The sequence below is a fragment of the Paramisgurnus dabryanus genome, chromosome 24 (assembly GCF_030506205.2).
Source record: "Paramisgurnus dabryanus chromosome 24, PD_genome_1.1, whole genome shotgun sequence".
Lineage (NCBI taxonomy): Eukaryota > Metazoa > Chordata > Actinopteri > Cypriniformes > Cobitidae > Paramisgurnus > Paramisgurnus dabryanus.
Window position 1 is genome coordinate 27,872,336 of NC_133360.1, and position 18,764 is coordinate 27,891,099.

The following is an 18,764-nucleotide window of genomic DNA, read 5'->3' on the forward strand; positions in this document are numbered from 1 at the left end:
TGACAAACATCACACAAAGGAGGTCAAGATTTTATTAACATGTACAACACTAGAGGGAGAACTTCAAACATAAGTTAAACATGTTTAAACATAACTTAGTTGTTAGTTATAGAGAGGTTACCTATCCATTTAGTCATCCTCTTTACATCTTTGTGTTTAACTTTTTGTTGTTTTGGATTTAGTGAAAAGCTGTGCTTACAAAGTAAGACTTACTCAAATAAAGAGGATATAATGTTGCATTAACTGATATACTTTCCAACTGATATAACTATGAACAAAACAACACATTTTTATTTTACAAATTATTAATACAACAGGGTAACAGCTTACACTTTCGTAATTACTCAAGTCCTGTCAGTTCACATCACACAGTTGCATCAGTTAAATGGTTACTTCACACAAAAATAAAAAGATTGTCATCATTTATTCGCTGTCATGTACATGTCTTTGTTCTGATGAACACAAAGTAAGATATTTTGAGACATGTTTGTAACCATTCGTGGACCCCGTTTAGGAAAAAGAATACTATGGAAGTGAACGGGGGTCCACAAACGGATTTGTTTTATTCGTTATCAACATTTGGCGGAGATTAATTGTTTTTAAAGCAGTTGAATGGCTATTAAGGCTTGAAGTGAAAGCTCTGTGCATACAGATGAGCATTCGCTTACATTATTATATTAAACAAATATTAACCACAGGCAGCTCAGCCAGGCACTGTTGTGTGGGTGGACTTTGACGCGCCCCTTCCTGCCCTCAACTAAATTATTTATTTAAATTTTTACTTTGCATTTGTGTGTATGGAGGTCTTCCAATCAACAATCATCACTTTGTAAACATTCATCACGTTTAAAGTGCCTAAATTACTGTGATCTCAGTTAACTTCAAATTCAAGGACCTTTCAAGGACTTTCCAGGTCCAATACGCTCAAATTCAAGGACTAAATGTGGGAGCACATTTCAGGTTACATCGTGTTACCTTTTAAGATACATTGTTACAGTACAGAAAACTTCTTGCATAAAATAGATTCAATCACTTTCAATGACCTGTATCTATGTATTTCAAAAACTTCACAGGGCCTTGAATCCCCCCCCAGATTCACAAACATTAAAGGACCCGTGAGAACCCTGCTTATAATACTGGTGTGCATCTTGAGACAAATCAATGGCACTGATATATTGTTCAAAGTGCAAGATGTTTTTGAAATAATGCAGCTCACGGAAACATGCATTTTAGGCTGATACAAAAATGTAAGGCACTCATTTGTAAATGCTTTAGAAATTATAAAACAATGCAATAGAAAAAAATCTGTACTAATAAAATACATTTAAAATCACATTTAAAAAAAAAGAATTTAAAATACAAATTAAAATGAATGTGATTTTAATAAAAATGAATAAAACGGGAGTAAAACCAACAGGAGTTAAAAGTGCAGTCAGTTTAAAGCAGCACAGAGCTCAATAAGTAAATGCAGAGTTAAACTTAAGTGTGCATATAGCATAATGCTGAAATCAACCCTTGGTATTTTTATCTGACCTGATCCTAATGATCATATCAGTCATGTATTTGGGTCATAAGCCATGAAGTGATTTATAAACTAGTAGTAATACTTTAAAACTATTGTAAATGTAAGTGGAAGTCAGTGTTAGGCCCAAACCTGCCGCTCAAGCCCTGAAAGTGAAGCCAAAATGTCTTGATCGCCCCCCAGTGACTGGTCCCAGTATAGGTTATAAACCCCGCTGGTGTTACCACCTTGGGTGTGCATTATTTTCGGATTATTCAACGGCCCGTCATCAATTATTCCTTACATATCTAAATGTGACCCTGCTGTCAAATCCACAAAAGTCACATAGTATATAAAATATTTCAGTAATTGATTTCATAATTGATTTTAATCTTTGGCATTACTTAGTTCTGTGAAAATATAATCTTGATTTTGTTAATATTGACTGTTATGTAGACTGTTGTTATGTAGAAAACAGTAAATTACTAAAAAATTATTTTAGCAAAATGAGTATTGAATATAAGTATGAGCTGCTGATTAAATTTAACACTTACCAATGATGTGCAGTCTTGTGGTGTTACTGAGTTTTGGAGATCCTGTGCCTGTGTTCATGCAGTAATAAAACCCTAACTCATCTACAGTAATATTATATATCACCAGACCATGTTTAGACTCTATTGAATATTTGTTTTTAAATGTTTTATTTGAATAAAAAGGTAATGGTGAGTTTGAGAATGAGCGCAGTATCACTGTATGAGAATCTGATTGTTTCAGTAAAATCCAATAAACTTCATTTGAGTCCAGATCACAGTTTATAGTCACATTTTGTCCCAAAACTGTTAGTTGATCTAAAGACACTGCAGCTTGACACAACATTAACACATCTACAAGAAAAAGAAAAACACACATGTAAGGCACTCATTTGTAAATGCTTTAGAAATTATAAAACAATGCAATAGAAAAAAATCTGTACTAATAAAATACATTTAAAATCACATTTAAAAAAAAAGAATTTAAAATACAAATTAAAATGAATGTGATTTTAATAAAAATGAATAAAACGGGAGTAAAACCAACAGGAGTTAAAAGTGCAGTCAGTTTAAAGCAGCACAGAGCTCAATAAGTAAATGCAGAGTTAAACTTAAGTGTGCATATAGCATAATGCTGAAATCAACCCTTGGTATTTTTATCTGACCTGATCCTAATGATCATATCAGTCATGTATTTGGGTCATAAGCCATGAAGTGATTTATAAACTAGTAGTAATACTTTAAAACTATTGTAAATGTAAGTGGAAGTCAGTGTTAGGCCCAAACCTGCCGCTCAAGCCCTGAAAGTGAAGCCAAAATGTCTTGATCGCCCCCCAGTGACTGGTCCCAGTATAGGTTATAAACCCCGCCTCCCCATGTTATTCAATGGGACTTGAGACCAAATAAACAATATAATTACACTTCAATTATCTTTTTTCCGAAGCTGGTTTCTGTCATTCATTGTAGCTTTTATCACGCTGGTGTAAGAAATCGCTACTGCGCAGACTCAAGACCCAAGATGTCAGCGCCGTAACCCTGGCGGTGCTTCACTTTTCACCAATGGAAGAGAGCGAATGGGCATCGTCCATCATTTTTTTCAGTCTATGGTAAGGACCTGAGGACTGGAGTGATGTGCTGAGATTTTTTGGTTCTGGTCAGAATTCTGGCAGCAGCTGTCTTTTGGTCTTTTTGGAGATCCCAGTAAGGACTCTATTGCAAGAATCCACCCTGCTGGTGCTGTCTTGAGACAAAACTACTATTCCTGGTTACATTTCTGAGATGGCAGTAAGCTGATTTGATTATTGGTTTCATTACCATTCGCATGGAGCTTTATGTCATCATGAGACACATCTTTACTGGGCAAGCTTCCTTCAGGAGGAGGAGGAGGAGGTGTGTTTTTACACCAATTCTTCCATATAAATGTGATAAAGAGAACTAAACACAACAGAATGAAAACACTAAAGACAGAAACTAAAATCATCCTTGAACGTGTTTCTTGTGCATGGTTTACATTTTCTGGTTTTCGTTGTTCTCCAGTGACTACAACAAAAAAGTAGAGAAAACCATCACTGGCATGTAATAAAGCAAAGTGTATAGCAGAACTACAATGTGAAATACAGTTAACCTTCATAAGTATTAGGACGCTAATGCTCTGTTTGCTGTGAATACAAGAAATTTGTTAGATGAATATGAAGCAAAAGTACAGAATGTAACATTTGATTTTGTTTCAACACATTTGCTTTACAATAATGAACATGAGACATTTCTTCCTGACTTATGTGTGCTGTCATCAAATGCAATATTCATACTGAAAAAAACAATTAATTAAACTGATACTACACATTCATGTGTGAACAATTAATGCATCAGGACACAGTTTATCACTTAACCCTTGACAGACAATTGTCTCAATATGCCCACATTAGATAAAAGTATTAAAATACAAACGTGTTGTTTCATAGAGTTGGTAAAATGTGTCTCTTTTGTCTTATATTCACCTTTCAATGTTGAGACATTACTTAACTTCACAGCAAACAGAGAAATTTTGCCTTTATTTTCCCAATACGTATGGAGAGCACTGTACATGTAACAAAGTTAACACTGTTACGCTGTATCTTTCTGAAATATATTTACTGTATAGCAGTGCTTCTCAAAAAGTTTTATGACATAAAATACGTTAATTTATCTTTAATTCTGTGTAATTAAACCTAAAAAATTTAAGCTACTAACCAGCAGCCTTATATTGTATTTTAATATGTTTTGTTTATTTCAGTTAGTAATATATAAAGTTTATAAAGTTTTAGATTGTTTTATGTTATATATTTTCTTTGGGGAGAACGATTGCATGCACTGTACACAAGGGAGGCCGCTTGCCAAGTTTGGGAAAACACTGCTGTATAGCACATCAAGTAGACCAACTATCTAGGTAAACTTGAAATGTTTTAACTATCATTTACTGCACTCAAAAATCTTTCTTAATGTCATGTATATCAGTATCACCACTACACACCTCTGATGGTCAGCTGTGTGATCAGGGTCACTTCATCCTCTAAATGTGTGATGTAGCACTGGTAATGTCCTGCATCAGTGTGTGTTAGATTGTTGAGTTTGATGGAGAAGTTTCCTTTCTTATATTCAGTAGGGAAAGTTTCCACTCTGTTAGTGTAGTTGAAGTGCTGGTGTTGTAGTGAAAAATTGCCTTCTATTATGGCACAGACATTCAGGCTGTCATTGTGTCTCCAATGCACAATAATGTCAGAAAGTTTGTGTTCAATGTCACTGGTAGCACACGGCAAGATTACCGAACCTCCAGTAACACCCTCAACATTCACATCCTCCAGGGACACTGAAATGAGAGAAGTTATTTCAGTAAACTCATATACAAACACATAATTTGTTAGTTTTAAATGTGGCACAAATGTACCTCTCAAAATTAGTTTTAGGTGCTTACCTTTGTTTATCAGCAGTGCAATTACACAGATAATGGAGTAACTGTAGAAAACATGAGAACAAGTTTGTGTAAGTTCAGGTAGCACAGCTAAAATAGCACAGTGCAGTGTTTCTCAAACTTTTTCTGCCATTGCCCACTTTGGAGGTAGGGAAGGGTAGGAGCCCCACCTGTCCCAAATCACCCCAACAAAATGTTAATCAACCAGACTTTAAGTTTAACTGTTGAAATTTATTTGATCACATCATATTTTAAAACATAACAGCATACATTTTCTGTAGAGAAAATAAACATGCAAATGTATTATCACTTTGCATGAAATAAGACTTTGTTCAAAAGTAAATAATAATAATAATAATGTAACAGTGTTTGTATTTTGTCTTTGACAAAAGTCATCATACTTTCTTTTCGGCTGTTTATTTTTGTTTGATTAGGTCCACTGTCTAAATTCATTCTTGTAGGCTATGGTTCTGTGTGACATTTTCCTCACAATCTGATGTTGTTATAAGTTTTAGGCTTTAAATAAAGGAATTCATAGAATGAGATGGGCACAAATGTTACCAAATTTCCTCCTGTTTCTCACGCCCCACTTGTAATGATCCTATTTTAGGATCCACACTTTGAGAAACACTGGCATAGTGCTAGCAAATATCAATGCTACAAGCTTTTGTTCAGGTAACTGTAATTAAAGACACACATGCCTCTGAGAAGTAAATTTTACTTTTTTTTAAAGTTTGTGTCGCGTTATTCAGGAACTGACTTGCCACTGACTTGTTTTTCCGCCTTGAACGCAAGTAAATGCTTCTTTAAGCGCTTTTATATTTAAAAGCCGCCTGCAAATTAAAAGGAAATTACACTTTTTACATGTATGTTTACAGCTGGTCTATTTGCACTGAATTAGTATTACCTGAGGTAATCTCTCCGGACCTTTTCACAGAAGGTAAAAGTCGCCGTAATCTTTACTGACATTGTTCGTAATGATTACTGACATGGAGCATTCGGACAGGACTGAAATCACTGAGAAGCTCTGATATGTGAAAGTTTTTTTTAAAGAAAATGGTGGTTTTCATCTTGTCACTTTCTTGAAACACATTTTTACCCAAATTAGTCAAAATGGATTTATTGCGTTTTGAATCAAACTCTTCAAATATTAACTATAAACATTAAGCTTGTAATAAGTAATAAATGATCCTTGTAAATCATATGTTATTGTTTACAACATAGTTTATAAAGTTTTAAATATGGATATTTTCCCTACAAAATTGCATCGATTGCCCTTAATAATAATAAACTTTATTTTGTGGTTTAAAAGTGCATATTTTTTATTTTTCTTGCCAAAAATGACAATCGTTTCGATAGATAAAACCCTTAAGCCTCATTTGGGATCGTTTAAAGTCCTTTGAACCCAAGGGTTTTTGTCCTTCTAGGAGTTTTTCCCACTGGGTTTTCTCCTAGGGGTTTTTTTGTCCCTGGGAGAGTCAGCCAACTTTGCCTTAACTTAGCACTTTACTGTATACGTTACATTATTAATACACTCATTGTACGGTTTATCCTTACCCACTATATTCTACTTCTTATATTATCTATTGATTTTCAGTGTTCTCCGCTACATCTACTCAAGTAAAGCTGCTTTGCAACAATTAACAATTGTGAAAAGCGCTATATGAATAAAATTGAACTGAATTGAATTTTAAAATGCATTAAAACTGTTAAGTGTTGGGGTTCATTAAAATGAGAAAAATCTTGGAATGTTTTCCTCAAAAAACATAATTTCTTCTCGACTGAACAAAGAAAGACATTTTTGATAGAGACAGAGTGTAGTTATGCTCATTTGAAAACCACGCCCACCGGGGGGAAACAAAACAACCGTCTCTTTTTGACTTTGCATGGCGAGAGGCCGCCTCCTTGTCATTTCTGGCTTATAACAAAAAACAGAATAAAGTCTAAAAGCTACTGTGTGACAAGATGTACAGCTAACAAGCCAAAAAATAAGCTGTCGAGCTGTAAAGCTCAGCCTTTAGGGAAAAAAAGTGGATCGCCGACTAAGTTTCCCTCTAGTGGGCGCAGTTCTACTAATAGTAGTAGTATGAAAAGTTGCCTGTTTCCACTTTTGTGTCGCTAAAAACGCTTGTTTTTTGGGGTCGACAGCTTATAAAAATGAATTTCTGTGTTTTTTGGCTTGTTAGCTGTACATCTTGTCACACAGCAGCTTTTAGGTATTATTCTGTTTTTTGTTATAAGCCAGAAATGAGAAGGAAAAAGCCTCTCGCAAAACAAAGTCAATGAAGACAGTTGGATTGTTTTTCATCCCCGGTGGACGTGGTTTGTCTCTATGACGGGTGAGTAAATTATCTGGATGTTTTTTTTTTAAGAAAATGGACTAATAATTTAATGCTGCTGGAATTCCCCCTCTCTGTTATGAGTCATGAAGGACAACAGGGCTAAAAACATCAAAGAAAGATTTTAGTAAACCTAGAAATAAAACCAGTAAACCCAGACAAACCGGCAAGTTTGTAAATGGGAGCAGATGCAACACAAATTTGTTGGCAGACATTATCAATTTTAGAGTTAAAAAAAAGAAAAGAATCACATAGCAGTTGAGAAACAGGCAAGACAAATTAACCCACTGGAGCCGTACTATTATCTATATATTATCATATATTGCATATTGTTTGTTCCAGATAGACGTGTTGGTTCTCAAAATAATGTAGACAAATTTACTAAGGGACCTAGAAAAGGTTTGATGGTGAACAAACCAGATTATTGCAAAATAAACTAAACTCTTCCAGTCTAAAACTAGAAAAAAAACACATCTTCTTTGCCAGGCATTCACATACACTAACAGATCTTATGACCTTGTTCTCCAGTAATGAAATGGTAAAAAGTGCACATGTTCTTCTGCTTGAAACAATGTGAACAACAGCAATCCTAATCCTTCTCATTTTCCTTCCATTTTTTTCCCATCAGGATATGCATCCTAAGTTAACTAGAGGTTATGGAAGCTCCTGATTAGATCCAGCCTCACTTGTGAAGACTTCAGATGATGACAAATACAGATGATATTTGAGCGGAAAATGTTTTCTCTTTATTCTTGAGTTACTTCTGATTTATTCCCATTTATTTGTCCACTTGCCAAAATGATGTTTTGCATCATCCAAATATTGTTTATTTACATATTACAGACATTGTAGCAACACAAAATGGGTTGCAATTCTGTAAACTTACCCTATAGAGTATAGACCCTTTAGTGTTTGTACACAATGATGACGTGGCAACGTATGTGCACGCAGTTTGGCAACAGAAGTATGGCAAGAATTAGCAGTGAAGCAACACAGACAGAGAAAGTTATTTTAAAAAGTTGACTTATCAACTTTTCCAACACAGCTACCAGAACTGTGTATAGTGGAGTGGATAGAAGACGTTAGCAAATAGCCAAAAATAAAGTTGCCAGATACATACATACGTATATAAATATATATTATATTAGTGCAACCAAACACAACAACCAGACATTTTGATGCTGGGAAACAAGTTAGAAATACTGGGGAATAACACTTCTGTAGCCTAAATGCACACGCAGGCTATTCACGTGGGCTGTAAAAGAGTCTATAAATAATTAGGCTTGTTCGACTTCATCCACCGCCGCAATAATCGACAACCGGATGACGTCAAAGTACTGCGAGAGCGATTCGCGAAATCATACGAGGAGTTTGCTTTAAAGGCCCTGTCGCAAATGGCACATTCCGGACTTGTGGTCCTCCTCAGAGTCTACACTTTGATGACATCATGTAGCGCAGACTTTAGGGACCCTTGATGCGACTCCACTTGGGTACACCGGAGTCGTATTTTGGGACAGATTTGAGCGTCACGCCGGAAATAGTAAGAGAAGTTACCCGTCAGTGTGAACTCCTCCCATCCATCGTCTGATTGCTCTTTCGCAAGGACTTCTAGGTTGGTAAAGTGCATGAAGCCTGCTGCAGTGTGGGCTTTCGCCGAAGATCGCATCAAGGGGGCAAAAGGGGCGCTAATGAGCACACCCCTGCTGAAAAAAACAGCATCAAATCAGCATGGACCGGCATGGGAATTATGCTGGTCTATGCTGGTTTGATGCTGGTTTAGCTGGTGGTCACACTTCTGTTGCCGAAATGCACCAAAACACAACATATGCTGGTCTTGCTGGTTTGGTGCTGGTTTAGCTGGTGCTAATGCTGGTGCTGATGCTGGTTTAGCTGGTGTTCACTAGCAAACCAGCACCAAAACACAACATATGCTGGTCTGGCATGCTGTTTTTTTCAGCAGGGACTTTAAAGCATAAAAATCCCATATGGGACACCCTACGGACTCGTAGACTAAGCGAGCACGCGCAATTTCAGGGCACGAGACCGTAAGTCCACATGAAGTGTGCCATTTGGGACAGGGCCAAAATCGCTCTCACTGAACTTTGACGTCATCTGACTGTCGGTTCTTGCGGCACCGCATGAAGTCGAACAAACCTATTGTCTGTTAACTGAACATGTTAAACACGCGACTTGTGTTATCTCACAACTATTGCAATATGAATATGGCTTTGTGAACATGACTGATATTTTTGTAACCTTAAACATGCATTTTCTTTCTTTTGAAATGATATGTATTGTGAAAAGTGCTATACCCTGCCATGATTTTACTATGGTAAAACTGCAGTTCTTTTTTCAAACTAAAAGGTTTGTTATCATGGTTCGAATATGGTAATATTATGGTAATGCTGGAGTAAAACTGTGCCCTGCTAAAAAAAAAACAATAAAAACATTACAGAAAATTCTAATGGTTTCCATTAAAATACCAATAGGAACCATTAGCTTTCACCATTAAAACCAATACACTGTAGTGTGTTTTGGGCCATATTCCATTATAACCAATAAAATTCAAAATAAAACCAAAAGAATTTCTGTGTCTATTGTTTTTTTTAGCAGGGTGATAACCATATTTTTTAAATCATGGTGTGGCCAGATGGCAGAGGGAAGATATGAATTAAATAAATTTGAATAAGTTAATTACCCAAAGGGTTAATAATGCCTGACTACGCCACCCTGGGAATCTCACCCAAGGAATTGATTGAAAACATTATGCACAGGTTCCCCCACTCTGTGGCAAATAGGCAATGGAGACAGAGGTACTGGTATAAAAATAGATTATTTATTGTATTTGCAAAGTCAGAAGAAATTTAAAATGCATTCACAAGATGCATAAACTGGGACCACAATCACACAAATGGTCCAGAAGGACGACACAAGGAGCTGCAGCCTCGGCTAAATGACCGGCCGTACAGGCCTTTACTCTACGTACACTGCAAACTCACACCACTCCAAAAGCCCCAGTGCACACGGCAAATCACAGCACTCCGTGAGGAAACACCATCACCACCTAAAGAAAGACTTTATTTAGCCCTGCTCTTCATCAAAGGTCTGCAGCTCCTGTAAAACAAAATAACACAGCACACACACAAACACACACACACACACACACACACAAACAGAAACAAAAAGGATTTACAAAATTCAGGCAGGCAACACAGCTGACACTTAATGCCTGTCGAACACACAATAACAAAATTAACCAAATTAATTTGAATTAAAGAATAAAGAAACAAAACCAATTGTCACTTAAACAAACAGAAAAAAACATATGTTCACGCCAGTACGCTGGCAATAATACAAAAATTAACCCAAAACAACAAGTAAATCAACTGAAAACATAACTGGACCATATAAGTGCAAAAGCACTCCCACCGCATTAGCGGATTCACAAACGTATCAAAATGGGATTCACGTTCACGAACGCGAATATTCAACCCGGAACAAGACAGCGGTGACGTCACTGCATACCCCTATCGCTCTATAAAATAGGGGAAAACTAATCATGTTAATCAGTCGTCACAATACATTTCTGTAATAAACCCACATGAGTGAGACATACCGAATAACAGGCACAGGGACCTGGGAATCAGTGGAGGTGAAGATAATACTCCATAGTGGCAATGCAAAGTTTTAGTTTCAGTTTAATCACTGAGTTGGTGGAGCTCAGGATACACAAGGAGAATAACTTGGCATATACAGTCGTCATCCGCCCATACGCAGCATCGTATTGACTATGATAAAGGCATAAGTTACTAATGAAATGCAAGTCAGTCAACACGCCATTAGAACACAACGTTACCTGAATGTGATCGCATAAACAGATGAGACACGCCGCCGACAAGTCAAAGCCACAATATCTGCAGCCACGGAGATGTTTACGGTTGCAGCAATCGTCCTGCACAGCTGCAGAAAACCGACATGTATAATCCATGTTTTAAAGAGATGCACATAGCGGTAATAGTTTCACATACCCAAGATAACAACAGCCCTCAGTCCATACGCCGGAAGCGAAACGGGATACCGGGAAGTGACGCTCGTCTGGGTCACACACACGTATGCTGTTTATATATGCGTAATCCAACCCCCTCTATCGGCCCCAACCAATGAATAAACTAATACCCAATAATGAACTCCCGATCTCTACATGCCACAATGGTAAAGTTTGTAGTTGCTATAATGTATATTCTGTTGAAATGGCATGATTTTATTTAGTTGTTATTTTAAATCATGGTTATTGTGGTAAAACCATGGTTGGTTTTATATTTGCCGCAAATGATGAAAAAAACTTGGATAACTTTTGCACGGGTGCAGAAATGCGTAAACTGAATGCTTAGCAAACATTACCGATATAAACTAGCAGTCCGTTTGTTTAGCGGTTTTAGTGGCGGATGTCGCTGCTTTAGCAGAAGAAAAAACGATGGGCAAAACTCCGGCAAGTCCGGTGGTAGCCTTGTGCTAACTGGGTAGGGATTAGCCAACTGACTTTTCCCCAGAACCAACTTTCTAGACAATGCAATATTCTTACCTAAAATAATGCCTTATGACGATGACGAACTAAGTTAAACGACCAACATTTCATATAGGTATGTGACAAAATGACGTAATACGCACGAGCGCTTTGTTCCCACGGCTGTGTTCCCAGCAGGTATTCAGCGCCAGACGCGTTGGTGACTAGATCTGTTGTATCTTTGCTTTGATAATACCTCTAAAGCACTAGTGACATAAATTACTTCCTCACGTTGATTCTCACGTTCGAATTTCCAAGATTGCTGTCGTAAGAAGAAGTTATAAGCGAAGCAAAATTTCTCTCGTGTTTGGCATTGAAATCCTCTATGAAGGCGGTATTTTTTTTGTTTCAAACCAAATACTTTTGATTGAATATACATTTAACTTGAATTAGGTGAAGTTTGGGATTGATTGTAACATTCGCATGTGCTTTTTTAAGATCCGCAAGTGACGTTGTTCAAAAGCAGAATCGCCCATTCAATCATTTGGCTTCCAAAACTTCTCCGTTTTCATCAATCCGTGCAGTATTTTTCAAAGTAATCATACAGAACGAAGGATTAGAATCTCTAGATTACATTATTGGCATGATTTTGTCATGCATTTATTGATTTATTAATGATAAATAACATAATCATCAATTAATGTATTAATAATATCTGACCATTTAAATTGCTCGCCAGCATTATTAGTCAATTAAGAAATATTAAAGAAACAATGAAATGTTTCTTTAATATATAAAAATATAGCTTTTATTTGAGAGGACTTTGATTTCATATGGAAAGATATGCGTGGATTGATGCTCTCGGTTTCATTAATTAGTGGTTAATCAAAAATAATAACATTTTTATATATATCTTTTAAAAATATGTCATCGTAATCTTGTTGGGCTTTTAATTACCTACAATGTGGTGTTTGAATTATGCAAATAGACCAAGAAATGAGGAAGTTATGATATTTTAAAGTGTTTGGTCAAGCGGAAGAGGTCACAGTTTTTCATAGTTTTATCGTTTTAATTGGGTACAAAAATGCCCCCTAATTTTCGAGTTAAAAAATTCCATAACTTTCTTAATAATTATCCGATTTTAATAATTTAAAAACCATGTTAAAGTTGGTTATATTATCTATCATATGGTTATAATTATATATGAATTTTCTACTATTTATATTTTTTTGTCACATACCTATTTCATATCTTAAATACACTTACCTCATGACAGCTTCATCACAAGAAAACACCTTCGGTAGCCTGTCTTTGACCAGATTTTTAACACGCCTGATGACCATGGTACTGCAATACCAATACTGTATCATAATATACAAGAATCCAATTTTGCGATGGCATTTACAGCAGAATCAAGATGTGGTTTTGATTATGAAAGTAGGGTTGATGGTGGATGGGAAAATGCATACACGCCCACACTTAAAGGGACAGTTCACCCAAAAATCATTTCTTTGTTCTGATGATCACAAAGAAAAATATTTTCATGAATGTTTGTAACCAAACCGATCATGAGCCCCATTCACTTTTATAGTAGGAAAAATAATACTATGGATGTGAATGGGTCTCAAAAACGGTTTGTTAACCCTTGTGCATTTTTCAAATTTACTACACTTTCGTGTTGATCGGGATGAAAACATCCACTAAATTGATTTTGGGAAAAAACACATAAAATGACCGATTTTTGATATAAAAAGTGATTGTGGACTGGATTTTTTTACCTATTTCACAGTATTGGGCGTATCAAAGATTAGGAAAAACATTGGCTTTGATGCATTGTTCATTTTTGTGCAGCATCAGATTTTTTTCTCCCTCATTTATTCGTAGCTTGTTTTTGCCCCATTGACTTCCATTATAACAACAATTTTGATTGCAAAGCCCAGACACTATATTATGTGTTCTTGGGGGCATATTTACATGTTAGAGCAGAATTGCTTATTATATTTATCTATCTCTTATAGGTGGATCATGACTGAAGCTATAAAAAGTTGAATAAATGCAGGTCGGCTGTTGGTTTGATAACAGTGGTTTATGTAAATTCAGCGACACATTCACGTGTGAGAGAGACGTCATGGACATTTATGAATAAATCTTTTACCAAAAATTCACCTAATCGACTGACAAAACAGGTAGCTCGGCCAGAATCATAACAAATTTAACTTCTGTCAAATCATGTTTTATATACAGTATCAACATGACAAGCAGACACTTATTTTTACAGTTAGTAATGAAATATTAACATCCTATTAATATTATTCAATGATATCTCTCTGTTTGTGCTAAAGTGCTAAAAAATCTGAATGTAAATTGTATAATTTACCCTGTAAACAAGGTGTTAAAATTCAGAATTTATTATCATGATTTCATATAATGGATGTCTACAACAATTGTCGTTGCCAAATTTTACTGGATATTTATTTAACATTGAAGAAGTTGTTTAGCATCCATATCTCATTTGAGTAGTGATTTGTTATATTAGCATAAAAATCCATATATTTATTTTGATGTATATTTTTAAACCTAACAATGTGATTTTGAAACGCACCTTTTCAACGTTTTTCCAATACTGTAGCTTAACCAATAAAAATGTTAAAACTTAATGATCTCTGTTAAGAGTTATTAGAATATACACTGTTATAAAATATTTAACTGTGACCCTCCAAAGATGTATCAACAATAAAAATTATCAAAAAAGGGAAGCAAAACTATCATATTCGGAAACCAAACAGATAAATGTATGAATTAAAGACAAGTGAAATAGGAAACAAAATGCAGACAGTGTGACTCAAACAAAAAGTTCAGAAAAAAAAGGTCTTTGGTCTCCATGTTTTAACAAAATGTGACATAATGCTTTACAATGTCTTTGGAACACGTAACATGTATAGTAACAATGGCTGAACACTAAAGACCAAACAGTAATGCAGACTAAAAACAGCAGAAAGATTTATGGCTTTAATTTGACACTAAAAATTATTCTAAAATGGATTGGTGCCGTCCATTCGGGATTTGTCCAGGATCATTTGGTTTTTGGTTCAGTCACACTGCCAATGATTATTTGAAATCTGTACGTGCGTTCACACAGATGCCGTAAAGATCCTGTAAAACATGTGACGCTTTTAAAGTCCGGCACTTGATAGTTCTTTTGCAGCATCTGAAGTTTGCTTATTATTTATTATTTTTCTCTTCAGAAACCATGGGCGTGCATTTTAGCTTATGAAAAGACTATAAAGGAGCGTGTAACGTGCTGTTCCAGTATGCTGGTGAATAATCTCAGCTTCAGAGTGGATATTTGACAATGAGTTCTCTGATCTCTGCTTAATTCCAGTTTGCAGACATTTCTCGTTATGAATGTTTTTGTGCTTGTAAATCACTCGTTTTAAAGAGCTGAACCATAACTTTATGTTGCCTGACTATGGCACTATGCCCCTTATGGCATTGTTTCTGTGTCTTGTTTACACAGAGGGGTTTCAGGGTGTTGGATCAGGTCTCCACAAATGTGAGACTGAACCACCATGAAATAATTAATAAGAATATATAATATAGAAATACAATAAATGAATGAATGAATGAATGAATAAATGAATGAATAAATCACATCGCTGATAAAGGTACAAATAACAGGTTACCACTCAGCCCTTAGGAAGTAATGGATAAGCTTTGTTACCACAAACGAAGTATGTACCATTAAGAGCAATTAGTGTTTCATTTGTCATTACCAGAAGAGCTTTGTCACATCTGGAAAACGGGAAACGCATTTTTATGTTGGAGTTGTTTACCCCGTTTCCTTCAATATCAGAAAGAATTCCCTTCAATTTTACATTTAGAGCAAATAGATGGTTTGATTCAGTACTGTTGTACGCAGGCAAATACCAGGAATTACTTGGATAAGATAACTTTTTTTAGTGGCAAACACTGCTTGTTAATAGCAGACTGCTTTTCCATGAATAATCGACAACCCTAAAAACACATCTGTAAGGATTTGACATTATCAGTAGTTCAAGAATCATACACCAACTTCACCTTGTTATTTGGTACAATTAGAATCCCCCCCAAAATCATGAAATTATACTCTTTACTATGCCTATGCTATGGCCATTTTCAACTTTAACAATTTCAGCCATTTTCAGCATCTCTTCCCAGCAATAGGGCATAGTAAGATAAACAAATTGTCTGGTAAGGTTGCAACTTTGATACCAAAACCATCAACTGGGTATTACCAACCGTGTAAACCATCAACTGTGGAAACCATCAACTGTGGAAACCATCAACTGTGGATCACTAAAACCATCGACTGTGGTGCACCACTTGGAGTGTTCAAAGATGGAATAGAGGTGTCGATTATCAAATCAATTAGAATTTTACAAATGTTACCCATGTTACTTTGTTCAATGATGGAGATTAAATCAGACAGCGGTAATATACATACATACAGATGTCACGGAGTGACTTCGGGTGGAACAAAAAAAAATGAGAGCAGAGGTTCCGCCTGGACGAAAGTCAGCAAACACCGGCACTTCCGGGTATCCCCGGGGAAGCCCCAAATCACGGGAATTCGCAGCAGGTGTGGGATCTGATGCAGCGATTACTGATTGGATGGATCGGAGGGTGAGGAGGAGTATATAAAGAGTGTGAAGATGTAGGAAAAGGTGCACACGATTTGGAAAAGTCCGCGGTGAGTGAGCGGTGAGTTGAGACCTGGAAGTGGGGTGGAAGCCGGTTAAAGCTTGGAGAAAATGTATAAAACACGGAGAAAAAAGGGCGAAAACGTGTGGCATAGAGGTAAGAGAAATCATAGGAAGGAGGAGTAATACTTACCGGTTGTGTGTGTCACACGGAAGGAGCCCTTGGATTACTCGTTGAGCGAAGCTCCCGCTGAAATTCTGCTTGTCGTGAGGACCTGGAAAGAAGGAAAGGTAAAGAGAGAGAGCATTAACACGGGCACAGTGAGTACCGAAGCCTTTATATCTCTGAAGTGGATACAAGTACGATTGTGGAAATAACCATCTGTTGTTTACATGGCCCCGTCGTTCATGCTGAAGTAGGCGGGTGAGCCAAAACCAAGTAGCTGGTGTTGCTTGCGGGACCATTACGACCAAGGTGGGGCATTGTTGTAGCTACGCATGCTAAGCCTCCTGTTGGGGTGAGTCTTGTTCGGAGGCAGAGTGTAGACCTTATTCAAATTCACCAAAGTGTGTGGAGTGCCGTGAGTGAGTTTGCATGTGGCGTGTGTGCACCTGAGGATTTTGCAGTGTCGTGCCGTGTCTCTCTTGTTGTCTGCAGTTACCCCCAGATATAGAAGGCCCTGCAGAGACGAACGTGAGCTGCAACCGCGGTGGTCCCTCCTCCTTCAACCTATAGCCCGCTGCAACTCCAGCCAACACCTGTGGGTAATGTCCTTCGAGTGAGGTACCGTACTAAGTGTTTCCGATATCAATATCTAGCCGGAAGGGACGTTGAGGGCATTGTATGAAAGACTAACTGCTGTGTGTATATTCTATGGTGGCTGTGTGAACGGAGTGGCCTACCCCCCCCCCACGGTTTAAATCTCCACCAGCCTCTAGGAGGAAGGGAAGAGGACGTGTACGCCACGAGGACGAACGCAGGTTGGACACCTCACCTCTGAGTCTAGCCATCGAGGAACCACTAGTTCCATTCGACCCTCCCCACCCACCATTGGATGCTGGCCTCAAGCCCCCTTGACTATCGGAAACATCGAATTTGAGGTGATGTATGATTCAAAGTCTTTGCTATTGTCAGTGATACTTACCGCCCTCTAGCTGAACGCTATACTCACCTAGAAGAAACTCTCACACTGAATCAGAAACCTGTGATTTTCCGTGATACTTACCATCCTCTAGCTAAACGCTATACTCACCTAGAAGAAACCCTCACGTTGAATCAGAAACCTGTGATACTTTCCGCTCTTAACCAACGCTATACTTCCCTTCAACGTAGAAGTGCTTCGAGGTAAGAACTCGTGATGGGGACGCAGAATCAGGGAAGACAGAGACGTCGGTTTTAAGAGTTGAAGCACATCTTGCACTCACCTGTACCTTGCATTCCAGCCGCAAGTCATCTCACGGCCTAGTGCGGCCGTTGGAGTGGATTCGAAAGGAAACCCTTCTCCGTGATGGCTCAGGTAGTGTTGCCTGTCTCTTCCCCCCCCTCCTCCTTATACTTACCGTGTGTTTTGATTCTGCCTTCAGGAGGAATGAAGGGCGCCACGGGAATAACGTACACCACAGGAAGTGAGCAGGGACGAAGGAGCTCCGTCCTGTCCTTCTCCTGGGAATACCTACCCGGCTGGACTCCCCTTGCTCTCTGGACCCCCGTTGTCTCCTGGAGGAGAAGAGTGAGAGAATTAGTTATTTTAAATTCCCCTTTCCCCCTCCCAACTGATTTTAAGTAAATTAATAAAGATTGTAATATTTTTACTTATCTCACTCGTGTGTCTGGTCATTGGGGTCCTTTGGGGACCTCCTCGAGGTGGAACTTAAGGAGGGGCGTGACTCAAACGCAACTTGCCTTAATAACCGTATACAACACAGTAAGCGGGCATCATAATCTAAATTGCAGGGGATAAGTCCTTCCTTTGCATATTTCTACCGTTAAATTACAATCGTATTGTTAAGTGTTGTACCTTTATTAATCGTTTAATGTTTTTAGTAAATTAAAACAGTCAAACATACGTGTTTAGACACGGATGTTACAACAGGACATATCAAGTGATCTCTTCTAACAAAGCAATAGTGAAACGCAGTAACTTAAATAAAGTAAAATGTCTTACTTGCTGTGTCATTTTCGTCAGATCCAATATTAGAGGTGCTTTTAATCACAGTCTCTCTGCAAATCCAGCATCGACTTGCTTCTTTACAAGTGAATCCGC

At 37.4% G+C, this 18,764-nt stretch overlaps 1 protein-coding gene across 1 annotated transcript in view; it reads right to left on the bottom strand.

Moving 5' to 3' along the window:
• LOC141281595 (uncharacterized) overlaps positions 1–18,764 on the bottom strand; it is a 22,039-nt gene continuing 3,275 nt past the window's right edge. The window contains exons 2-7 of the mRNA XM_073813486.1: positions 18,061–18,217; positions 11,346–11,362; positions 11,174–11,277; positions 4,982–5,022; positions 4,541–4,876; positions 1–3,570 (exon numbers count right to left, since the gene is read on the bottom strand). Coding sequence (XP_073669587.1) covers positions 3,287–3,570; positions 4,541–4,876; positions 4,982–5,022; positions 11,174–11,277; positions 11,346–11,362; positions 18,061–18,217 — 939 coding nt within the window. The 3' untranslated portion in view covers positions 1–3,286. The remainder of the gene's footprint in view (positions 3,571–4,540; positions 4,877–4,981; positions 5,023–11,173; positions 11,278–11,345; positions 11,363–18,060; positions 18,218–18,764) is intronic.